Source organism: Arabidopsis thaliana (genome assembly GCF_000001735.4).
Source record: "Arabidopsis thaliana chromosome 1 sequence".
In the NCBI taxonomy this organism is placed as follows: Eukaryota; Viridiplantae; Streptophyta; class Magnoliopsida; order Brassicales; family Brassicaceae; genus Arabidopsis; species Arabidopsis thaliana.
The window spans coordinates 22,162,484-22,182,022 of NC_003070.9; the positions used below are offsets into that span (position 1 = coordinate 22,162,484).

General features: G+C 34.2%; 3 protein-coding genes, 1 long non-coding RNA gene and 1 pseudogene across 13 annotated transcripts; 3 read left to right on the plus strand and 2 right to left on the minus strand.

Moving 5' to 3' along the window:
• The first annotated feature begins 5,940 nt into the window (after positions 1 to 5,940).
• Positions 5,941 to 8,320, plus strand: AT1G60110 (Mannose-binding lectin superfamily protein). 3 transcript variants are annotated; one of them, NM_104703.3, is made up of 5 exons: positions 5,941 to 6,225; positions 6,308 to 6,745; positions 6,850 to 7,281; positions 7,372 to 7,839; positions 7,915 to 8,277. In NM_104703.3, exons 1-5 carry the CDS (start codon positions 5,947 to 5,949, stop codon positions 8,164 to 8,166), a joined length of 1,869 nt encoding a protein of 622 aa, NP_176219.2. In that variant the 5' UTR covers positions 5,941 to 5,946; the 3' UTR covers positions 8,167 to 8,277. The 3 variants fall into 3 exon arrangements, with proteins under 3 accessions (NP_176219.2, NP_001320856.1, NP_001319274.1); NM_001333880.1 differs by having other exon boundaries at positions 5,941 to 6,211; NM_001333879.1 differs by having other exon boundaries at positions 5,955 to 6,225; positions 7,915 to 8,320.
• An 829-nt stretch (positions 8,321 to 9,149) lies between these two features.
• Positions 9,150 to 10,202, minus strand: AT1G60120 (annotated as a pseudogene; the record flags this gene model as incomplete). Its single annotated transcript has 1 exon — positions 9,150 to 10,202.
• Positions 10,203 to 11,324: 1,122 nt separating this feature from the next.
• Positions 11,325 to 11,571, plus strand: AT1G08307. The gene has a single exon (NR_139407.1). It is a non-coding gene; the product is annotated as an other RNA (long non-coding RNA).
• AT1G60130 (Mannose-binding lectin superfamily protein) lies at positions 11,454 to 13,860 on the plus strand (the record flags this gene model as incomplete). Of its 2 annotated transcripts, NM_001333881.1 has the most annotated exons (6): positions 11,454 to 11,549; positions 11,726 to 11,932; positions 12,008 to 12,445; positions 12,526 to 12,954; positions 13,057 to 13,503; positions 13,587 to 13,838. In NM_001333881.1, 5 exons carry the CDS (start codon positions 11,726 to 11,728, stop codon positions 13,836 to 13,838), a joined length of 1,773 nt encoding a protein of 590 aa, NP_001320730.1. The 2 variants fall into 2 exon arrangements, with proteins under 2 accessions (NP_001320730.1, NP_176220.1); NM_104704.2 differs by lacking the exon at positions 11,454 to 11,549 and having other exon boundaries at positions 11,696 to 11,932; positions 13,587 to 13,860.
• A 590-nt stretch (positions 13,861 to 14,450) lies between these two features.
• Positions 14,451 to 19,257, minus strand: TPS10 (trehalose phosphate synthase). Of its 6 annotated transcripts, none has more exons than NM_001333885.1 (5): positions 19,063 to 19,257; positions 18,223 to 18,363; positions 15,603 to 17,668; positions 15,241 to 15,514; positions 14,451 to 15,086 (listed from the first exon to the last, which is right to left on the minus strand). In NM_001333885.1, the coding sequence occupies exons 3-5, from the start codon at positions 17,588 to 17,590 to the stop codon at positions 14,763 to 14,765; spliced, it is 2,586 nt and encodes an 861-aa protein (NP_001322703.1). In that variant the 5' UTR covers positions 17,591 to 17,668; positions 18,223 to 18,363; positions 19,063 to 19,257; the 3' UTR covers positions 14,451 to 14,762. The 6 variants fall into 6 exon arrangements, with proteins under 6 accessions (NP_001322703.1, NP_001322706.1, NP_176221.1 ...); NM_001333884.1 differs by lacking the exon at positions 19,063 to 19,257 and adding an exon at positions 17,847 to 17,991 and having other exon boundaries at positions 18,223 to 18,830; NM_104705.4 differs by lacking the exon at positions 19,063 to 19,257 and having other exon boundaries at positions 18,223 to 18,830.
• Between the last annotated feature and the right edge of the window lie 282 nt (positions 19,258 to 19,539).

The following is a 19,539-nucleotide window of genomic DNA, read 5'->3' on the forward strand; positions in this document are numbered from 1 at the left end:
GGTCGGTTCGAGTGACGTTTGAGACGAAACTAAATATTACATGCTGTAGTTTCGGGCCTGGGGGAATTACGCGCTTCAGCCCAGAACCTCCTGATATTCAAAAAAAAAAAAAAAAAAAATTCTTTAGGAAATAATATTATTTGAATCCAGCAGGTAAAATAGAAAGAATTTCCCAAAAAAGGGTTAAACTAATGAGGTATTACGATATCAAAAAAAAAAAAACTTGATTACTCAGTTTAATATATTTTCTCCGTTTTTTTCTAATTGATGTTCCAAAATTTGATGATGTTTATCGTTTTTGATGCAATATTAACTAGTTTTTATTGATTTTGACGATTTCTATCGTGCATAATATTTTTCTATTAGTTGATTAGACAAGAAATAATGTTTTAATTTAGAAATAAACAAAACTTAAATGATTCTTTAATCGATGTGCAAAAATCTTAAACATCAATTAATAAATAACGGAAGGATATTAAGATGTCTTAGCTAAAACTATGTAGAATACAAATGGTAATAAATTTTAAAATAAATTGAAAATTGTCTAGTAACTTTAAAAACATCACATAAAATATATAAAATAAAATTTGTAAGCTATCATATATAATGAAAGAGAGAGAATGTAATAATATATGAAAAATTGAAAGTCCAAATGATAATCAATTAAAGTCTTCTATATAATATGTGAACAAGAAATTTAATACAAGTGCCTAAAAGTATATATATATACAAAAGAACCCTATATACAAGAGATAAGTTGGGAAGTAAACACATTTTGCAAAAATAATTGGTAAAGTATGTACTTTTTTTAGAAATTAGAGATAGAGGTACTTTTCTCTCTCTTCTCTAATAGAACTTCACCTCTAATAGAGCTTTTAGTAATAGACACTTTTACTCTTTTATTGTGTAGTTGATATTAATTGGGCCTTCACTAAAACCAACCCAATAACATTTTCAATTTTTAAATCAATTGGACCATCATCCATGAAGGGTTCTTAGCAAAATTTTGATTAAAAACTAAATCAAAATATTGAAAATAATTTTGATTAAAAGCTAAATCAAAATATTTTCCTTATTCTAATGTACGTATATGGTGTACTAATGTTGGCGTACGTATGTGGTGTACTAATGTTGGTGTACGTATGTGGTGTACTTATGCTAATGTAGACATTTGAGGTGTACTAACTCTGGTGTATGCATGTTGTTTCCCTTATTCTAGTGTACGTATATAGTGTACTAATGTTGGTGTACGTATGTAGTGTACTAATGTTGGTGTACATATGTGGTGTACTAATGTTGGTGTACGTATGTGGTGTACTTATGCTAGTATAGACACTTGAGGTGTAAATTATTTTAACTGGTCTACGAAATATTGTATTTGGGCTTAGTAAATATTATTTGACCCATTATTCCTAAAATTTTGGACCCACACAAAATTTTCCTTTTCACAACAAAAGGGTACAATAGTATTTGACTCATATTTTAGATTTTAGTAGCATATTCTCTATCTCATAAGCTCTCTATCTCACAAGCCCAACAAAAAGTACCCATTCCTCCTATTTCTAAAAAAAGTATCTAGTTTCCAAGTAATTTTGTAAAAAGTGTCTACTTCTCTAATAAGCCCTATATACAATGCATGCATTGACCAAATTACATCCCAAGTGGCCAAGTGCGCTTCCACTATGCATTTATTATTTATGCACAATATTATATTTCAAATCATTCATGAATCGTTTACCGTCAACATTACCGTCATTATTGATGAATGGTTGACTAACAAACACGATACTCCTCCATGTCTCAAGATTTGAATCTATCCGAGATGATCCAAAGGTTAGAAGCAGAAGGACAAAAGAATCCCGATAGCCGATTTAAGTGGGATGATGGATCCGACCATGATGACGCAAAAAATATATGTAAGAGGTGACTCTCAGGGCATAAGATGCATCCGATTTGACTATATCAAGAGTGGACAACCGAAATATAATTCATTCCATGGTGCCTCGTGTGGAGGTTTCACCCAGACGGTATAATTTGGATCTACTAACTAAACTCCCTTCATTTTACTCTATTGACAGCGATTTGAATTTGTTTCACCAAATTATGCAGTTTAAGATTAACCATAAAGAAGATGAACAACTTGTATCTGTTGAGGGTCATTATGAGCCAGACTCGAGTGCGATTGTAGGACTTCAAATTAAAACCAACTTGAGGAGTTCTAAACTGATAGGACATGGAAAAAAGGATGATACTAAGTTTTCATTAGTTGTGGCCTGTGGACGGAAAGAAAATCATCGGGTTTCACGGATATTTCTTCAATTTAAAGTCTTCTTACACCCTCTAAATCTCATAGTTTCTTAATTATTCAAACTGCCAAAGCCTAAACAAGACTTAACCACAAAACCAACTACAATTATGTTATACCAAAGCGACATCAGATTCAAGCAAAACAAGAACTGGATCACATCCCTTCACTAATTTGTAATCATGTGTTGTGGACGATGACAATCTCATTCTCAATATCAACTGCGACTGATTTAAATATTATGCTATTTAGTTTGGGAGATTTGCAAAACTACCCTTTTTTTACTACTCTTTTGCAACAATACCCTTTTATGTTGTCCATTTTTATAAATACCCTTTCCCTTGAACAGAATGACCAAATTACCCTCATCTAATAGGAACATGTAATTGGAAACTGAAATTTTCCCGCCAAAAAAAATAATTTCCACCAAACTTTTTTTCCGCCAAAAAAAAAAAAATTCCCGCCAAATTTTTTTTCCTTAACAAATTTTTTCTCAGCCAAAAAAATGCTTTTAAAAATCCTTGTAAATTTTTTTGGCGGAAAATAGATTTACAAGGGATTTTAAAAGGGATTTAAAAGATTTACAAGGAATTTAAAAGATTTACAAAGAATTTTAAAAGAGTTTTAAAAGATTTACAAGGGATTTTAAAAAGTTTTAAAAAGATTTACAAGAGTTTTTAAAGGGTCTTCTTGTAAATTCTTTAAGAAACTCTTGTACATCTTTTAAAACCCTTTTAAAATCTCTTGTAAATCTTTTAAAACCCTATTAAAATTCCTTATAAATATTTTAGAACCCTTTTAAAATCAATTGTAAATCTTTTAAAACCCTTTTAAAATCCCTTGTAAATCTATTTCCCGTCAAAAAAAATTTTTTTACGGGAAAATTATTTTTGGTGGAATTTTATTTTTTGAAAAATTTTGGCGGGAAAATTGTGACGAGAAATTTATTTTAGAATATTTTAGGCAAAAAAATATTAATATTTCATTTTGTTAACCTAAAACAATTTCCAAATAGGGGTAAAATGATCATTAAAAATTTAAAGAGGGTAGAAATGAAAATTGCTAAAAAAAAGGGTAGAGTTGAAAAGGGGCATCATGAAAAGGGCATTAGAAAGAATTTTTCTTTTAGTTTAAGAATAGAACGATTTAAAAAACAAAACAAAAAATCAAAAATTTTATATTGAACTCGGAGATGTCAAAACTAAATTTTGTTAATACGCTAAGATATTTTAAAATAAAATGATGTTGTACAAATACAATGCAATGATACTACTTTTTAGTTTATAAATAAACTTACAAATAAAAATTTAAATAATTAATGGTTATATTATAAAAATAAAATTACATTTACGTTATTCATAAATTTAGACTTATAGATTAGCAGTTTCAATTTAAAAATATATTAAAAATATTGGTGGTGTTAAAATGCATATGTACTATATGTTTATATTATTTATTTTTCAATTGAAGAAACACAATACATTTAACTGAATATATGTACTATATGTTTATATTATGAGATATGTTGGAAAAACATACATTTTTCAAACATAATTATCGAACTAGTACAGTTCCTATTCATAATTTGAGATTTTACCGGGTCCACCTCTTCGTCTAATACACGAACTGTGAAATAGAAAAAAATGGGGTATATCTTGTGTGATGGAAATTACGTATAAGGGTTAGGTTTTTGATTGGTGAGAGATAGAAAGAAAGAGACAGCGTGTGGGAGAGAGGGTGTGTGGGTCAGATTTTTTTATTTTTTTTTATTTTGCTTTTATTTGTTACCTCATATTCTTCTAATGTCTCATAATTAAAGTGTTCGTTAATGAATTTTGTTTTTCTAAAATTTAACAAATACATAAAAATCTATGTTTTTTTCTTTATCATTTGATATGCAATTTGTTTGATAATTTTTTAAAAAATTATATCATAAACTATTGTACATAAAAATTTGATGTATAGATATAAACCACTGTACAGATGTATCTGTATAGTGATGTACAGATATATTTGTACACCACATCTGTACAGTGGTATCTGTACAGTGGTGTACAGATATAAGCCATTTACATATATAGATACAAATTAATATAGATGAATAAACAACTATACAAATAAGTACAAAAATTACTCTTTGTCTTTGTGTTATTTTTTGTTTCTGGTATTTTAACAAAATAGTTTTCTTATTCTCTTTATTCAATTGTATCTGTACAGTAGTATCTGTACAGTGGTGTACAGATACATCTGTACAGATATAAATTACTGTACAGATATAAGGTATTTACATATATGGATATAAATTATTATAGATGAATAAACAACTGTACAAATAAGTACAAAAATTACTTTTTGTCTTTGTGTTCTTTTTTGTTTCTGGTATTTCAACAATATAGTTTTTTTATTCTCTCTATTCAATTGGTTTAGAGACTAGCTAATATGCTTATTTATTTTCCATGGTTTGTGGTTGTGAGAGGAGAGGTTGTGGTTAAACACAAAATAACGTGAATCGAATATAAACAATGATATTACCAGCAGTGACAAATATCACATAAAAATTGAATCCGAACATAGCCAGTTAGTATATACATGATTCGAAGCCAACTACAAATTTCTGAATTAGCAACCATAATAATGTATAGATAGAAATCAACCTGCGACTAAATTATTGATTGACGAGCAGAAAACCTAACTTCAAAGAGAGAAAAAAAGAAATGCATAGTAATATCTGTACAGTGGTCTATATCTGTACAGTAGTCTATACCTGTACAGTGCTCAGTAATATAAAATTTAAAAATTATTAAACAAAATGCATATCAAATGATTGAGAAAAAAACATAAATTTTTATGTATATGATCTATTTTGGAAAAATAAATTTTACAAACGAGCATTTTAATTCTTAAAATTGAAGGGAATGAAATATAATATATTAAAAAAAGGAAAATATAAAAAAAACGGACCCACACTCTAGTTCTTTCACACGCTTTCTCTCTCTCCATAAAACCTCTCTTCTATTGTTTTAGTGACATGAATGTAAATAGATGATTTTATAAGTGGCAAAAACGAACTCACCATAAAGCCAACAGTAACATATATAGTACAAACCCAATATTAAATAGGAACCGTACTATTTTCTAATTATTTTCCCAAAACGTACTAATTTTCAAACAAACTCTTATATTATCTATAGTTTTCTTATTTAAAAATTCGAAATATTTAATTTTAGCAAGTTTAGTTAACAAAAATAAGTAGTATATCGAAATAATAATGTTTGGCACGATGAATAGTAAAATTAAATAAATGAAAAAGCTGAGAATAATTGTATGCTTAACATATAAATATCAGAAACTCTTTTTTAATATATTGAGTGGATGATAAAATTAAAAATTTAAAGCCTCAATGATAATAAATTATAGTCTTCTATCGAATATGTGAGCTACACTATTTAAGTACAAGTGCCAACAAAATAGAATTATTTAGAATGCATTGACCTTTGTAATGTATTAAACTTAATTTCCTTTTATTTTTTAATATCAATATACAGTATACTATCAAGTTGACAAATAAAAACAAAAAAAAGACATGTTCTAAACAGAATCATATTTATTTTACATTTATATACTGTAATATCTTTCGTTTAATGAAAGACTCAAAAACTTTTCTTAAAGGACTCGAAACCTCCCCCTCTCTCTTTCTCTCTCTCTCGTTCGAGATGGCCCAAAGGTTGGAAGCAGAAGGAAATAAGAATTTTAAAGGCAAATCTAAGTGGGATGATGGATCCGACAAAGATGATATAGGAAAAATATCAGTAAGATGTGAAGATGGAGGCATAACGTACATCCGATTCGACTATATCAAGAGTGGACAACCGCAATATAATACATTCCCAGGAAACCCGGGTAGAGGTATCCTCCAGACGGTATAACTTGACAACTGCTAACTAAGCTCCCTATTGACTATTGACTATGATCTAAATTTTCTTTACCGAATTATGCATGCAGTTTGACATTAACCACAAAAATGACGAACATCTTGAATCGGTTGAGGGTTATTACGATCCAAAGTCAGATGCGATTAAAGGACTTCAATTCAAAACCAACATGAGGATTTCCGAACTGATAGGATATGCAAACGATGGTGCTACTAAGTTTTCACTAGCTGTGGAAGGAAAGAAGATCATCGGATTTCACGGAGCATACAACACATACCTTAACTCTCTTGGAGCATACGTTACTTGGATTGTTCCAACTAAATTGAAAGCAAAAGGTGGAAAAGGAGGCAAGGAGTGGAACGATGGAGCCGACCATGAAGGTATTACAAAAATATATGTACGAGGTGGTTATGAGGGTTTACAGTACGTCAAATTCGATTATATCAAGGATGGGCAACAAATATATGGGTCACCCCATGGTGTTAGGGGTAGAGGTTTTACAGAGCTGGTATGTGTGACTTAAAATTTGATTCAACAGGCTTATTATTAGCTGTTAATCCAGTTATTGTTTCATTAACTCTACTTCTTTTTTTCTTTCTTTTTTTTTTGCAGTTTGAGATTAACCATCTCGACAAGGAATATTTGATTTCTGTTGAAGGCTACTATGACGAAGGGGAATCCGGGGTCATTCAAGGAATTCAATTCAAAACTAATATCAGGACTTCTGAATTGATGGGAGACAACAGAGGTAGGAAATTTTCCCTTGCAGCCAATGGAAAGAAGATTATCGGGTTTCATGGATATGCTGAGAAGAATCTAAACTCTCTTGGAGCATATTTCACAACTTCTCCTTTTACAAAACTGGAAGTTGGTACTACTTCGGCTGATCTTTGGGATGATGGTACTTTTGATGGCATAAGAAATGTTTACATTCACTATGATGGCGATGCTGTATGTTGTGTCGAGGTCGACTATGACAACAAAGGCAAAGTGGAAAAGCGTGAGCATGGAATAATGATTGCACCCTTCATAGAAAGAGGAGAGGTAATCATAATTTCTACAACTCTTAGTATTCGTGGACTCGTACATGTGTGTTATTTAAAAGATTTTTACAAAGCCTTTTTTGTATGGCAGTTTGTGGTGGACTATCCTAATGAATTTATCACATCTGTGGAGGTGACTATATCAAAACAAAATGATTCGCCAGTTCCGTCATTGACTTCCGAAACAGTTGCGTCATTGACTTTCAAAACATCAAAAGGGAGAACTTCTTCAACATTTGGAAGTCCGGCTACTAAAAAATTTGTGCTTCAGAGCAAAGGTTGTGGCGTTGTTGGGTTCCTTGGACGGTCCAGTTATTATACTTATGCGCTTGGAGCACATTTCTGTCCGTTACCACCTCTTCCTGACGGAGAAAAAGTAGAAGCAAAAGGGGGTGATGGAGGAGCTTCTTGGGACGATGGCCGTTTTGATTGCATTAGAAAAATATACATAGGACACAGCGAAATGGGTATCGCATTCGTCAAGTTTCTCTACGACAAAGACAATAAGGTCGTGGTCGGAGATGATCATGGGAGCAAGACATTACTTGGAGTTGATGAGGTGATTACATCATTTTTCTTATGAACTTGTGTTCTTGATCAACTTATTTACACTGCAATTTTCTGGTTTTGGCAGTTTGAGTTGGAGCATCCAGATGAATACCTTATATCTGTCGAGGGTAGTTATGATGTAGTTGATGGAAGTGAATCTGAAGTTATACGCATGCTTAGGTTCAAGACTAATATGCGTACCTCTCAACTCTTTGGACACGAGACAACATCAAACTTCACACTCCAGAAGGAATGTCACAAGATCGTCGGGTTCCATGGAAAAATAGGTGAGATGCTTCATCAAATTGGGGTCCATGTCCTACCCATTACAGATTGAGCTCAAAATGAAACATTCTCGAGCAAGTTTGTTCATGTTCTTTAATTATCTCCTATCATGTACTCTACTACATATTATTTCCTTATGCTTTATGGCTTGTACGTATTCCCCATTTTCATGTAATAATAAAACAAAGATTGCTTTTAAAATTCAGTTCTTTAAAAATTAATTCTTTAGGGAATTAGATTTGAATCCAGCAGGTAAAACTTAAATAACTTATTTCCATTTCAAGGAAAAGTATTCTTCTTATGGAAGAAACTACTTAAAAAATTGGTTATCAATACAATTACTAATAATGAGAGTTATCAGAATTCAGAAGTAAACAAAAATCAAGGAAAGTTATACAGAAACCAAAAGCAGAGCTAGAAAGCTTACGCCTTAAAATGCGGCAGTTTTGAAGTCATGTCAGCCTTTAATTGCATACCTCAGCATTACTTTCGTCGCTGATAAGAAAAAAGTTGCTTTTACGTTCCTCATTCGCGAGGAAGAACTGAAAGTGTTACTAGATTTGAGTATTCGCTGTCGTGTATTTAACCAAACACTCTAAATACCACTTGTTATATACTGAGGGCATTCAATTTCTTGATCTAGCTTGATCGAATAATGAACTTACCTCATTATACTCAAATCAAACACAGCAAAAACACTTTGACTTTGACAGGGATTAAGAACAGAACAAAATTGAGAAGAAAACTAGAGGACATGGTGTAAGTGTAACGGAGAGCTTTTATATTTGTGTCATTAGAAGAAAAAATATCTGATTTTGAACATGTAATGAATTATTGGAAGACACATCTGAAGTAGATAATAAGAAAACTTTTAGATCATACACAAGACAGTATTATATACAAACACAATTGGAAAGAGAGCTGTTTCTTGCTCATAACTCGTAAGCTACGTACAAACCTGACCTAAAACAGGCCCAAATCTCGCAACATTAAGTTTCGTCTCTCTGTTTTTTCTTCGTGTTGTCTATGTACAAATCATGTTTTCTTATCATGATTCAAATTCACTTTTATCCCCTGCCCTACATTTCTTGGTATACATTGACAAGAACTACAGTCCGGGTCAGCATCTTGGTGATGCCAGACTAAAGCACGCTCTTTCGCTTCTATACTGGATCCATCGGTAGTCTCTGTATATAGTCTCATAATAGGTTCCACAACTTTCTTCCACTCGAGGTCATCAGATAAGCCGCTTGTTTCCCAGTCAGAATTCAGAAGACTTATTCCACCTGCATTACATAGGTTTTCTTCTAAGTTTTTCTTTCCCACCCACCAGATTCAGAATTAAGACAGAACAGTAACTTACCTTGTGAAGTAACCGTGTTCAGCCGCTATTCCAAGATTCTCACACGGTGCAAGCCATTCGCTCAAAGAAACTTTTCCGCTCCCGCTGACAATAAATATAGTGTTGTTAGGATCACGTCACAGTGCCTTCAAAGCAGATATAACTTCAGCACTTGGGTCCTTTACGATGGAGGCCTCAGGAACTAAAGTACCATCAGAATCAAGAAATATTGCTCTCTTGCTCGATCGTCTGTAAGTACTAGCTTTTCGGACCAGATTTGGACATTTTGAATTTGTGGTTATGTCTTTCAGTTTAACTAATACTATAGCTATACTCATAGATTTGATTAACAGAGTATTTAGACGGCACTTGGACGAATTTATTATAGTGTTCATCGATGATATCTTGGTGTATTCAAAAAGTTGAGAAAAATATGTTGAACACTTGAGATTGATACTTCAGAGGTTGAAGGAAGAGTAGTTACATGCTAAACTTAGCAAATGCGAATTTTGCCTTCAAAAAGTTTTGTTTTTGGAACATTTGGTAACTACAAGAGGCAATAAGTAAGTGGAAGCAGCCAAGCAATATTTTAGAGATCCGTATTTTTCTAGGTTTGGCAAGATACTATAAGGTTCATAATTTTTTTTTCTCAAATGGCTAAACCACTCACTCAACTACTTCGCCAAGGAACTAAGTTTGTTTGGAGTAAGTCTTATGAGTAGAGTTTTGGAGCACTAAAGCAAAAGGGTAACTTTTGCTCCGTTGTTAGCTCTTCCGAGATCTGGTGAAGGGTATATGTTGGACGCTAATGCTTATTTATTATGATTGTGATGTGTTTCGATGCAAGAGATCAAGGTGATCATGGTGGTGTTTGTGGTGTTAACGGTGGTGGTAGCAGTGAAAAGCACGCCTTCCATCATTCTCGCCGTGGACGTTCTACATTAGTAACATTACCGTGAAGCCAAACATCTTCACACGTTCCAAATAGGGGTCATTCAATGTAATCTCATCAAAAATTCTGATATGTTTGTTGAACACTCGAAAAAATCTGATTTGGAATTCAACCCAATTAAAATTTTAGATTTTGTTTTTGTTGATAATAGAAAAGAGAAAGAGAAACAAAAGGACAGAAGAGAGAGTTGACAAAGATGCAACAAAATAAGGGCAGTGTCATTTTTTTATGGATATTTTCATGTTGCTCAATATTACGATAATGCACATTTTTCTTTAGTTTAATTATTATTCAGTCGTATATTATAGAGTGCAATTTCTCTGAAAACTTTTAAGCATGTACTATTTTCCAAAACTGGCTAATGGGGTTTTAAGATGCCAAAAAAAAAAATTACAAAAAAAAAATGTCTTAAGCTAAAACTACGCAGAATACAAATAGTTATAAATTATCAAACAAATAATACTTGCCTAGAAATTTAATAAACAAAACGCTGTAAGCTATCCTATAAACTTAACCAAATGATAATCAATTAAAGTCTTCTATCGAATATGTGAACTACATTAAATAGATACCAGTGCCCAAAAAAAAGAATTAAATACAATGCATTGACCAAATTAAATAATTACAATCCAAGTACGCTTCCATTATGTGCCCAATATTACTTTTCAAATCATGAATCGAATTTAGAGTCTTTTCTCTCTTGCCAGCTATACTTTTTATCCAATCTGTAGAGGAAATTTAGCTAAAAGACATTTTTTTTTTTCTATATTTATGAAACTAAATCTTTTTTTATCATGATTATATTTTAATTTAAATGTTCTAAGAGTCACCCGAAAATAATTTTACGTTTTAATGGGTTTGTGTATCGTAATAGATTTATCTATATCTATTTGTAATGGGTTTAACTTTCTATATCAAATGATACATAAGTTGACGAAAAAAGAAGGACATGTTCTAGGATGGCTTGCGTAATATAAACTGACTGGCGAATACCGAGTCATATTTTACATTTTTAAAAGACAAAAAAAAAAAACAAATTGGTATAGAAAGACTCCAAACGTGTATATGAAAGAAACCTTCATATATCCATGAGCTTTTACATCTCTACAGCACTCTCTCTCGCTCTCCTCCACCATCAGAGGTCTGCTCTCTCTCTTTCTTCTTTGATTTTCAATATGCTTCGATTTACCTAAGGGTTATCTATTTTTATATTTTAACTACAAACTTGTAAAAAAGCACATGTGAGTATATTTATGAATGATTGACTAACAAACACAATGCTCCTCCATGTCTCAAGTTTTTTCAAATCTGTTCCAGATGACCCAAAGGTTGGAAGCACAAGGTCAAAAGACCCTGGATAGCCCATTTGTGTGGGATGATGGATCCGACCATGATGACGTAACAAAAATACATGTAAGAGGTGACTCTCGAGGCATAAACTGCATCCGATTTGATTATATCAAGAGTGGACAACGGAAATATAAATCATTCTATGGTCCCTCGTGGGCAGGTTTCACCCAAACGGTATAATTTGGATCTACTAACTAAACTCCCTTCATTTTACTGTTAATGTTGATTTTGTTTCATCAAATTATGCAGTTTAAGATTAACCATAAAGAAGATGAACAACTTGAATCTGTTGAGGGTTTTTATAAGCCAGACTCGCGTACAATTGTAGGACTTCAATTTAAAACCAACTTGAGGATTTCTGAACTGATAGGACATGGAAAAAAGGATGATACTAAGTTTTCATTAGCTGTGGACGGAAAGAAAATCATCGGGTTTCACGGATGTTCCGGCAGTTACCTAGAGTCTCTTGGAGCATATTTCACTTGCATTGCTCCAACTAGAATGGAAGCAAAAGGAGCAAAAGGAGGAACGGATTGGAACGATGGAGCTGACCATGAAGGTGTTGCAAAAATATACGTCCGAGGTGGGCGTGATTGTATACAATACATCAAGTTCGATTATGTCAAGGATAGAAAATATATATATGGGCCAGCCCATGGTGTCAGGGGTAGAGGTTTCACAGAGTCTGTATGTATGGCTTGGGATATGATTCAAGGACTTTATTATAAGCTGTTAATGTAGAATTTCTTTCATCAACTTTTTTGCAGTTCGAGATTAACCATCTCGACAATGAATATATGGTATCTGTTGAGGGTTATTATGACGAAGGTGATTCGGGGATCATTCAGGGAATTCAATTCAGAACTAATATCAAGACTTCAGAACTGATAGGATACAACAATGGTAAGAAGTTTTCACTTGCAGCCAATGGAAAGAAGATCATTGGGTTTCATGGATATGCTGACCAGAATCTAAACTCTCTTGGAGCATATTTCACAACCTCTCCTTTTATTAAATTGGAATCCAGGGAATCTACTGGTGATCTCTGGGATGATGGCACTTTTGAAGGTGTAAGGAAGGTGTGCATTCATAAACAGCCGGTTTTATATTCAGTGATCCAATTCGAGTATGTAAACAGAGGCGAGGTGGAAAATCGTGACCTGGGGTTGAGGGTATTTATAGCAGAAGAAGGAGAGGTAATGATTCCTATAACTCTTAATATTCGTCAACTTGTTTATGTGTTAGTTGTTGAATAAATTATAGCAAGCCTTTTTTTAATTTTATTATTATTATTGCAGTTTGTTGTGAACTATCCTTACGAATTTATCATATCTGTGGAGGGGACATTCACAAATGAAAAAGATCCTCATGTTGCGTCATTGACTTTCAAAACATCAAAAGGGAGAACTTCTTCAACATTTGGAACTCCGGGTACTAAAAAATTTGTGCTTCAGAGCAAAGGTTGTGGCGTTGTTGGGTTCCATGGAGTGTTGTCCAATGATTATATTTCTGGGCTTGGAGCATATTTCCGTCTGCTGCCACCTCTTCCTGACGGAGAAAAAGTAGAAGCAAAAGGTGGTGATGGAGGAGCTTCTTGGGACGATGGCGGTTTTGATTGCATTAGAAAGATATACATAGGACACGGCGAGATGGGTATCGCATTTGTAAAGTTTCTCTACGACAAGGACAATAAGTTCGTGGTCGGAGATGATCATGGGAGCAAGACATTACTTGGAGTTGATGAGGTGATTACTTCATTTTCGTTATGAACATGTGTTCTTGATCAACTTAATATTTACATCGAACTTTTTGTTGTTTTTTGTGGCAGTTTGAGTTGGAGCATCCAGATGAATACCTGATATCTGTGGAGGGTAGTTATGATGTAGTAGATGGAAGTGAATCCGAAGTTATACTCATGCTTAGGTTCAAGACCAATATGCGAACCTCTCAAGTCTTTGGACTCGACACAACATCAAGCTTCATACTCGAGAAGGAATGTCACAAGATCGTCGGGTTCCATGGGAAAATAGGTAAGATGCTTCATCAAATTGGGGTCCATGTCTTACCTATTATAGATTGAGCATCTTCAGATATTATATATGAGCTCGAATGAAACATTCTCGAGCAAGTTTGATGTTTGATCATGTTCTTTAATGGCCTCCTATCATCTACTCTAACTATGTATTATTTCCTATGTTTTATGGCTTGTATTCCACATTTTCAGGTAATAATAAGACAGCGTTTGCGTTTAAAATTCAGTTCTTTTAAATTCAATTCGTTAAGGAATTAGATTTGAATCCAGCCAGTATAACATAAACAACATCTTTCCATTTCAAGGAAACTTGCTACGCAAACCATCAGTGTATTAATCGTTGTTGATTATGCTAATGGTAAGAAGCGTGGTGGGTTGGGTCAATATGATTTTCATAGCCGAGTATCCCAAGTGGTCACAGCATGGTCCATACTTCTTTTGGCAAAGGGTCCTAAGGTCAAGTATATCTTTCGATAGATGGACTCGGTCCATTCTTGGGGACACTTCGAACGGGTGTACGATCCCATGAACTCCACTTTTTGTGAACTGATTATGTGATCGAGAACAAAACTCAAGAACTTCCATAATGGCTACGACAATGTAAACATGGTGTAAGTGTAACCAAACGCTTTTATATTTTGTAACGACAATTAGAAGAAAAATATCTAAGTTTGAATATGTAATTAATAGAAAACACCGCCGAAATAGATTCTTAAGGAGAAAACAAGAAACTTTAGATCATACACGAGACATTATTATATACAAACACAAATGGAAAGAGCTGTTTCCTGCTCATAAGTCGTAAGTTACGTACATGTACAAACCTGAACTAAAACAGGTCCAAATCTCGCAACATTAGGTTTTGCCTCTCTGTTTTTGCGTGTTTTCTATGTACAAATCATGTTTTTTATCATGATTCAAATTCACATTTTCCCCTACATAACTTGGTAACCCCCGTTGATCTCTGATTTCTCATACCACGCTTTCGAAGGAGACTCTGAGGTGAGAAGGGTACCTAGGCTTTGGGCTCGAAGTGTTGGCAAGTCCTTGAAGCAACTTCACCACGTCGCTTACTTCATCGAGGAAGTATTTGGCTTTGCTCGGTTTTCTTCCCACAGTACACGCGAATATCTCTGTAGACATTGACGATGATTGAGCTGAGAGGGTTGTTGATATGTTTTCAAACATCTCCTCGTCTGATCTATCATCCCCAATGCATACCACAAAATCTGGCGCTATCCCATCTTCAAGCATTCGGCTAAGAATTTTCCCGGTGACAAGCCCTTTGCTTACTCCCTGTTAGTCCAAAAATCTCAGATTAAGACTACGTACAAACCAGACAATATAAGGACTGCTTTAATTTAGTGAAATGAAACCGAGACATTATGAATCATGGAAAATTTGGAGATATTTCTCATCAACAGAAGATCGGTGGCGAATGTGTACTTACCTGAGGCTTAACTTCAACGATTTGGTGGCCTCTGTTCACAATAACTGGTTCATTCACAAGAACAGTTTCTAGATGGTCCAGTAGTTCCTTGGCTTGACAAGAACCAAAGTCTGGGTCAGCATCTTGGTGATGCCAGACTAAAGCACTCTCTTTTGCTTCTATATTGGATCCATCAGTAGTCTCTGTATAAAGTCTCATAATAGGTTCCACAACTTTCTTCCACTCAAGGTCATCAGATAAGCCGCTTGTTTCCCAGTCAGAAGACTTATTCCACCTGCATTACATAGATTATCTTCTAAGTATTTCTTTCCCACCAGAAATTTTCATAAAACTTTCAGAATTAAGACAAACCAGTAACTTACCTTGTAAAGTAACCATGTTCAGCCGCTATTCCAAGATTCTCACATGGCGCAAGCCACTCGCTCAAAGAAACTTTTCCCCTCCCGCTAACAATAAATATAGTGTTGTTAGGATCACTACACAGTGCCTTCAACGCAGATATAACTTCAGCACTTGGGTCCTTTACAATCGAGGTCTCAGGAACTAAAGTACCATCATAATCAAGAAATATTGCTCTCTTGCTCGATCTTCTGTAAGCACTAACAGTTTGCTCAATGGATAGCCTTCTGAAATTAGGAGAGAGAGCGACAAGCCTGAAACCCAAACCCCAACCCACACCCCAGCACCGTTTACTGTAATGATCTCGAGATGCCCTCTCCAAATCCTGCGAAAAGCTGCGCGCCCAATAACCCACATCATGTGTACTAATGTAGTGAAAGTGTTTTTTATGTCGTAGTTGCTTCTCAAAATCAGACATGGTAATAGCAGAATATAGTGAATCGGCTACCGCGTCAACGTCCCAAGGATTAACCCTAATCGCACCACTTAGAGAAGGCGAGCAACCAATGAACTCGGACAGAACAAGGGTGCTTGTGCGAGGCAAATCATCACTTACTCCCAAAGACTTATTCATACTAGGAGTTCCCTGCCGACAAACAGTGTACTTGTACGGAACTAAGTTCATCCCATCCCTCACTGCATTGACTATGCAGCATTCTGCCAGGGCATAATAGGCAGACTTCTCAAACCGAGGAACAGGGCGATCAATCAGAACCACTGGCTCATAATCATGTGAACCATAACGCTCGTTGATTCTTTTAACAGTATCATACGTTTCTTTCCTCGCTTCCTGAACGTCTTTACCTGAGCCTCTGGCTGGGTTCACAATCTGAATAAGAACTATTTTCCCTAGCATGCTAGGATATTGCTGAAGGAGGTGTTCAAAGGCCAAAATTTTAAGACTTAAACCTTTGAATATATCCATGTCATCAACACCGAGAATTATCTTTTTACCCCGATACTTTTCTTGAATCTCTTTCAGCTTTTCAGCTGTAGCAGGAAGATTCAGAACGGATTCCAGCCTTCCCATGTGAATACCTATAGGAAGAATCTTCAGAAAAACTGTACGTCCCAAGTAGTCAAGAGCAATATGCCCTCTCTTAGATTCATACTCCAATCCAAGCATTCTACAGCAGCATGACAAGAAATGCCGTGCATAATCAAACGTGTGAAAACCAATTAAGTCACAATTTAAGAGCCCTCTTAGTAGTTCCTCTCGAACAGGTAAGGTTCGATAAATTTCTGAAGAAGGGAATGGACTGTGGAGGAAGAAACCAAGCTTAACCCTGTGAAACCGCCTTCTCAAAAATGTTGGGAGAACCATTAAATGATAGTCATGAATCCAGATATAATCTTCTTCAAGATTAATCACACCCATTACCTTATCTGCAAATATCTTGTTGGCAGAAACATATGCCTGCCAAAGACCACGATCAAACCGTTCACCATGATCAGGACACATGGGTAACATGTAATGGAAAAGTGGCCATAGTTGCTGTTTACAAAAGCCAAGGTAGAATTTTTTATGCACATCTTGTGGGAGGAAAGTCGCTACACAATTGAATTCCTCAAAAAGATTATGGGAAACCTCGTCTTGCTCACTAACATCAACATGCGTCTTGAGCGATCCAACATAAATGACTTCAGTCTCTGGAGAAAAACCATCCTTGAGATGTAACAGGGGAGAATCATTGTCGAGACTGAATTTCCACTTTCCAGTTTCTGAATCCTTTTTACCATTCAAAGGAAGAAAATTGGCCACAATGATTTTCCGCTCACGGCAAGGTAATGAAATGACATCTGAATCGCCATCACTAATTCCATATCCATCAACGTCAGAGATAATGCCAGGAACAGTCATCACTCTTGGAAGATATCTCGGAGTCTGAGGAATGTCCAAAAGATCCCCAGAGGCCAAGTCTAATAGATTTCCAAATGATTTTGACCCCATTGTTGGAACCAAAAACCATGAAAGGTAGTTACTCCAAAGCTGTAAAAAAAAGTTCCCAACGAACTATGCTTTATACACCTACAGTACAAAAAGAGAAGTGTTGGATCAAAAAGGTCAAATCTTTAGGTTACCCTTCAACGAGCACAAAGCCAGAGAAAACAAATTTAAAGTCTTTACAGAGTTAGGTTTCAACATCAGCTATTGGATTGGATGCTAATCATCTTATTCAAAATTGCAATATCAAACAAACTCTTACGTTATGGAGATTACAAAACACAGAGAAGGTGACCTGATCATCAAGTAGCAGAGATGATGATGATTGAATTTAAATGAAAGCAGAGCCACATATTTTGTAATTTTCCATAACAGTTCAATCACTAGAAGTGTAGAATCTGAGATCACTGAAACAACAATTTCACTGTTCTTAGACCAACAAATTTAGAAACCCAACCCAGAAAAAACCAATCCCTAAGACACGATTCGTCATAAAACCCATGAAGGATTAGAAATAATCAATCAGAGAAGAAAGGATCATGCGATTCAACAGCTTAATAACTAAGATCAGATCAGAGGAAAAAGCAAAATTGAAAAGGAAAAGTGAAGGATTATGAACAAAAGTCAAAGCTGCTTACCAAAAGTGAAGTTCACAAAAAATGATCACCGGCGGTCACCGTCAGAGAGTTTGCTCCGATCACCGGCGGTTAAAACAATCAATTCGAAGTAGAGAGACGAAAGAGAGAGAGGAGGAATTGGAATCAGAGAGATGGGATATTCTGGGAGAGAGTAAAAACGTATTTTAAATATTATTACAAAATTGAGTTTGGTTCATTCTTATTAAAGTTTAGTTGGATAAGTTCCATCGACTCATAGACTCCTATTTTATTTTATTTTCTTTGTCGACATTTTATAATCTTCGGATTGATTAGTGTTTAGGACAAATTTTTGGGGTTAGTCAATGTAAGTGGTGATTTTAGACTCTATCAAATGAACACTTTTTTAAATTAGTTGTTATAACTAAACTCTATCCATTTTGTAGTTCTATACTCTATCCACTTTGTAATTATATATAATTGCACCACATGTTTGGAATGAATTTTTATTGTTATCTTTCAAAAACCAATGATTAGTATCCTTAGGTAAATAACATTAAACCAATGAATGAAATAAAAGGAGTTAAAATAAGGACATGTCACTTTCTATTTTAATTTTCATATTAATCATAATTTAGAAAGAAAAAAATGAGATTTACTAAAATGTGAAAAAAACAAATACAATTCTTTTTTTCTGTATACCAATATAATTGGTCAGTTATATGAATGTTAAAATAAGGATTAATAGCGAAATCCTATTTCAAAGAAAAGTACATTGATATCTATTTGATATTTTTTCTTATGAAGATATTTGTTTAAATACAATTATAAGGTTTTAAAGAAAAAAATTAGAAGAGGCAAATCTTACAATAAACGACTCACTTGCTCACGAAGAGGCTCATCTATAATGCTGGCTCTTTTTTCGTTTTTTAGCTGCCTCCTCTTTTGTTTCTTTTAGCTTTTCTTTTTAGCTAACCAAGTGTTCTTCATGTAAGCTATATACAAATACATTTATACATCTGTTGACCCAAAAACAAAAAAGACAAAAAGAAAACATATTGACGATCAAGTTTCGTGATATCCAATGAAATAGCACCTCGTCGAACTTAGCTGTAACCCTATTTTTATAACATTCGACTGATTTTTCTACTGCATGCTCATGAAATTTTCTGTTCTTTTTATTTATTTACTTTACTGGTGTATAAGAATAGAGCTCAACTACTACGTTACGCACATCCAGGATTATGTAGGGTTTTAATTCTAATAAAAACCAAATTAGGCTATTAGAATACTTTAAGATTTCTAGCGTTATGGTTTATGTTAATGCCGTCGATGTATCATAGTCATATGATTCAAATT

What these genes read in the sequence shown, in the direction of transcription:
- AT1G60110 (NM_104703.3), top strand. Translation starts at nt 5,947, where the DNA reads ATGAAAGACTCAAAAACTTTTCTTAAAGGACTCGAAACCTCCCCCTCT. An exon ending in GTAGAGGTATCCTCCAGACG is followed by an intron (nt 6,226 to 6,307) that starts GTATAACTTGAC and finishes TTATGCATGCAG; the next exon opens with TTTGACATTAACCACAAAAA. An exon ending in GTAGAGGTTTTACAGAGCTG is followed by an intron (nt 6,746 to 6,849) that starts GTATGTGTGACT and finishes TTTTTTTTGCAG; the next exon opens with TTTGAGATTAACCATCTCGA.
- TPS10 (NM_001333885.1), bottom strand. Translation starts at nt 17,590, where the DNA reads ATGGGGTCAAAATCATTTGGAAATCTATTAGACTTGGCCTCTGGGGAT. An exon ending in GAACATGGTTACTTTACAAG is followed by an intron (nt 15,515 to 15,602) that starts GTAAGTTACTGG and finishes TATGTAATGCAG; the next exon opens with GTGGAATAAGTCTTCTGACT. An exon ending in TCGTTGAAGTTAAGCCTCAG is followed by an intron (nt 15,087 to 15,240) that starts GTAAGTACACAT and finishes TTGGACTAACAG; the next exon opens with GGAGTAAGCAAAGGGCTTGT.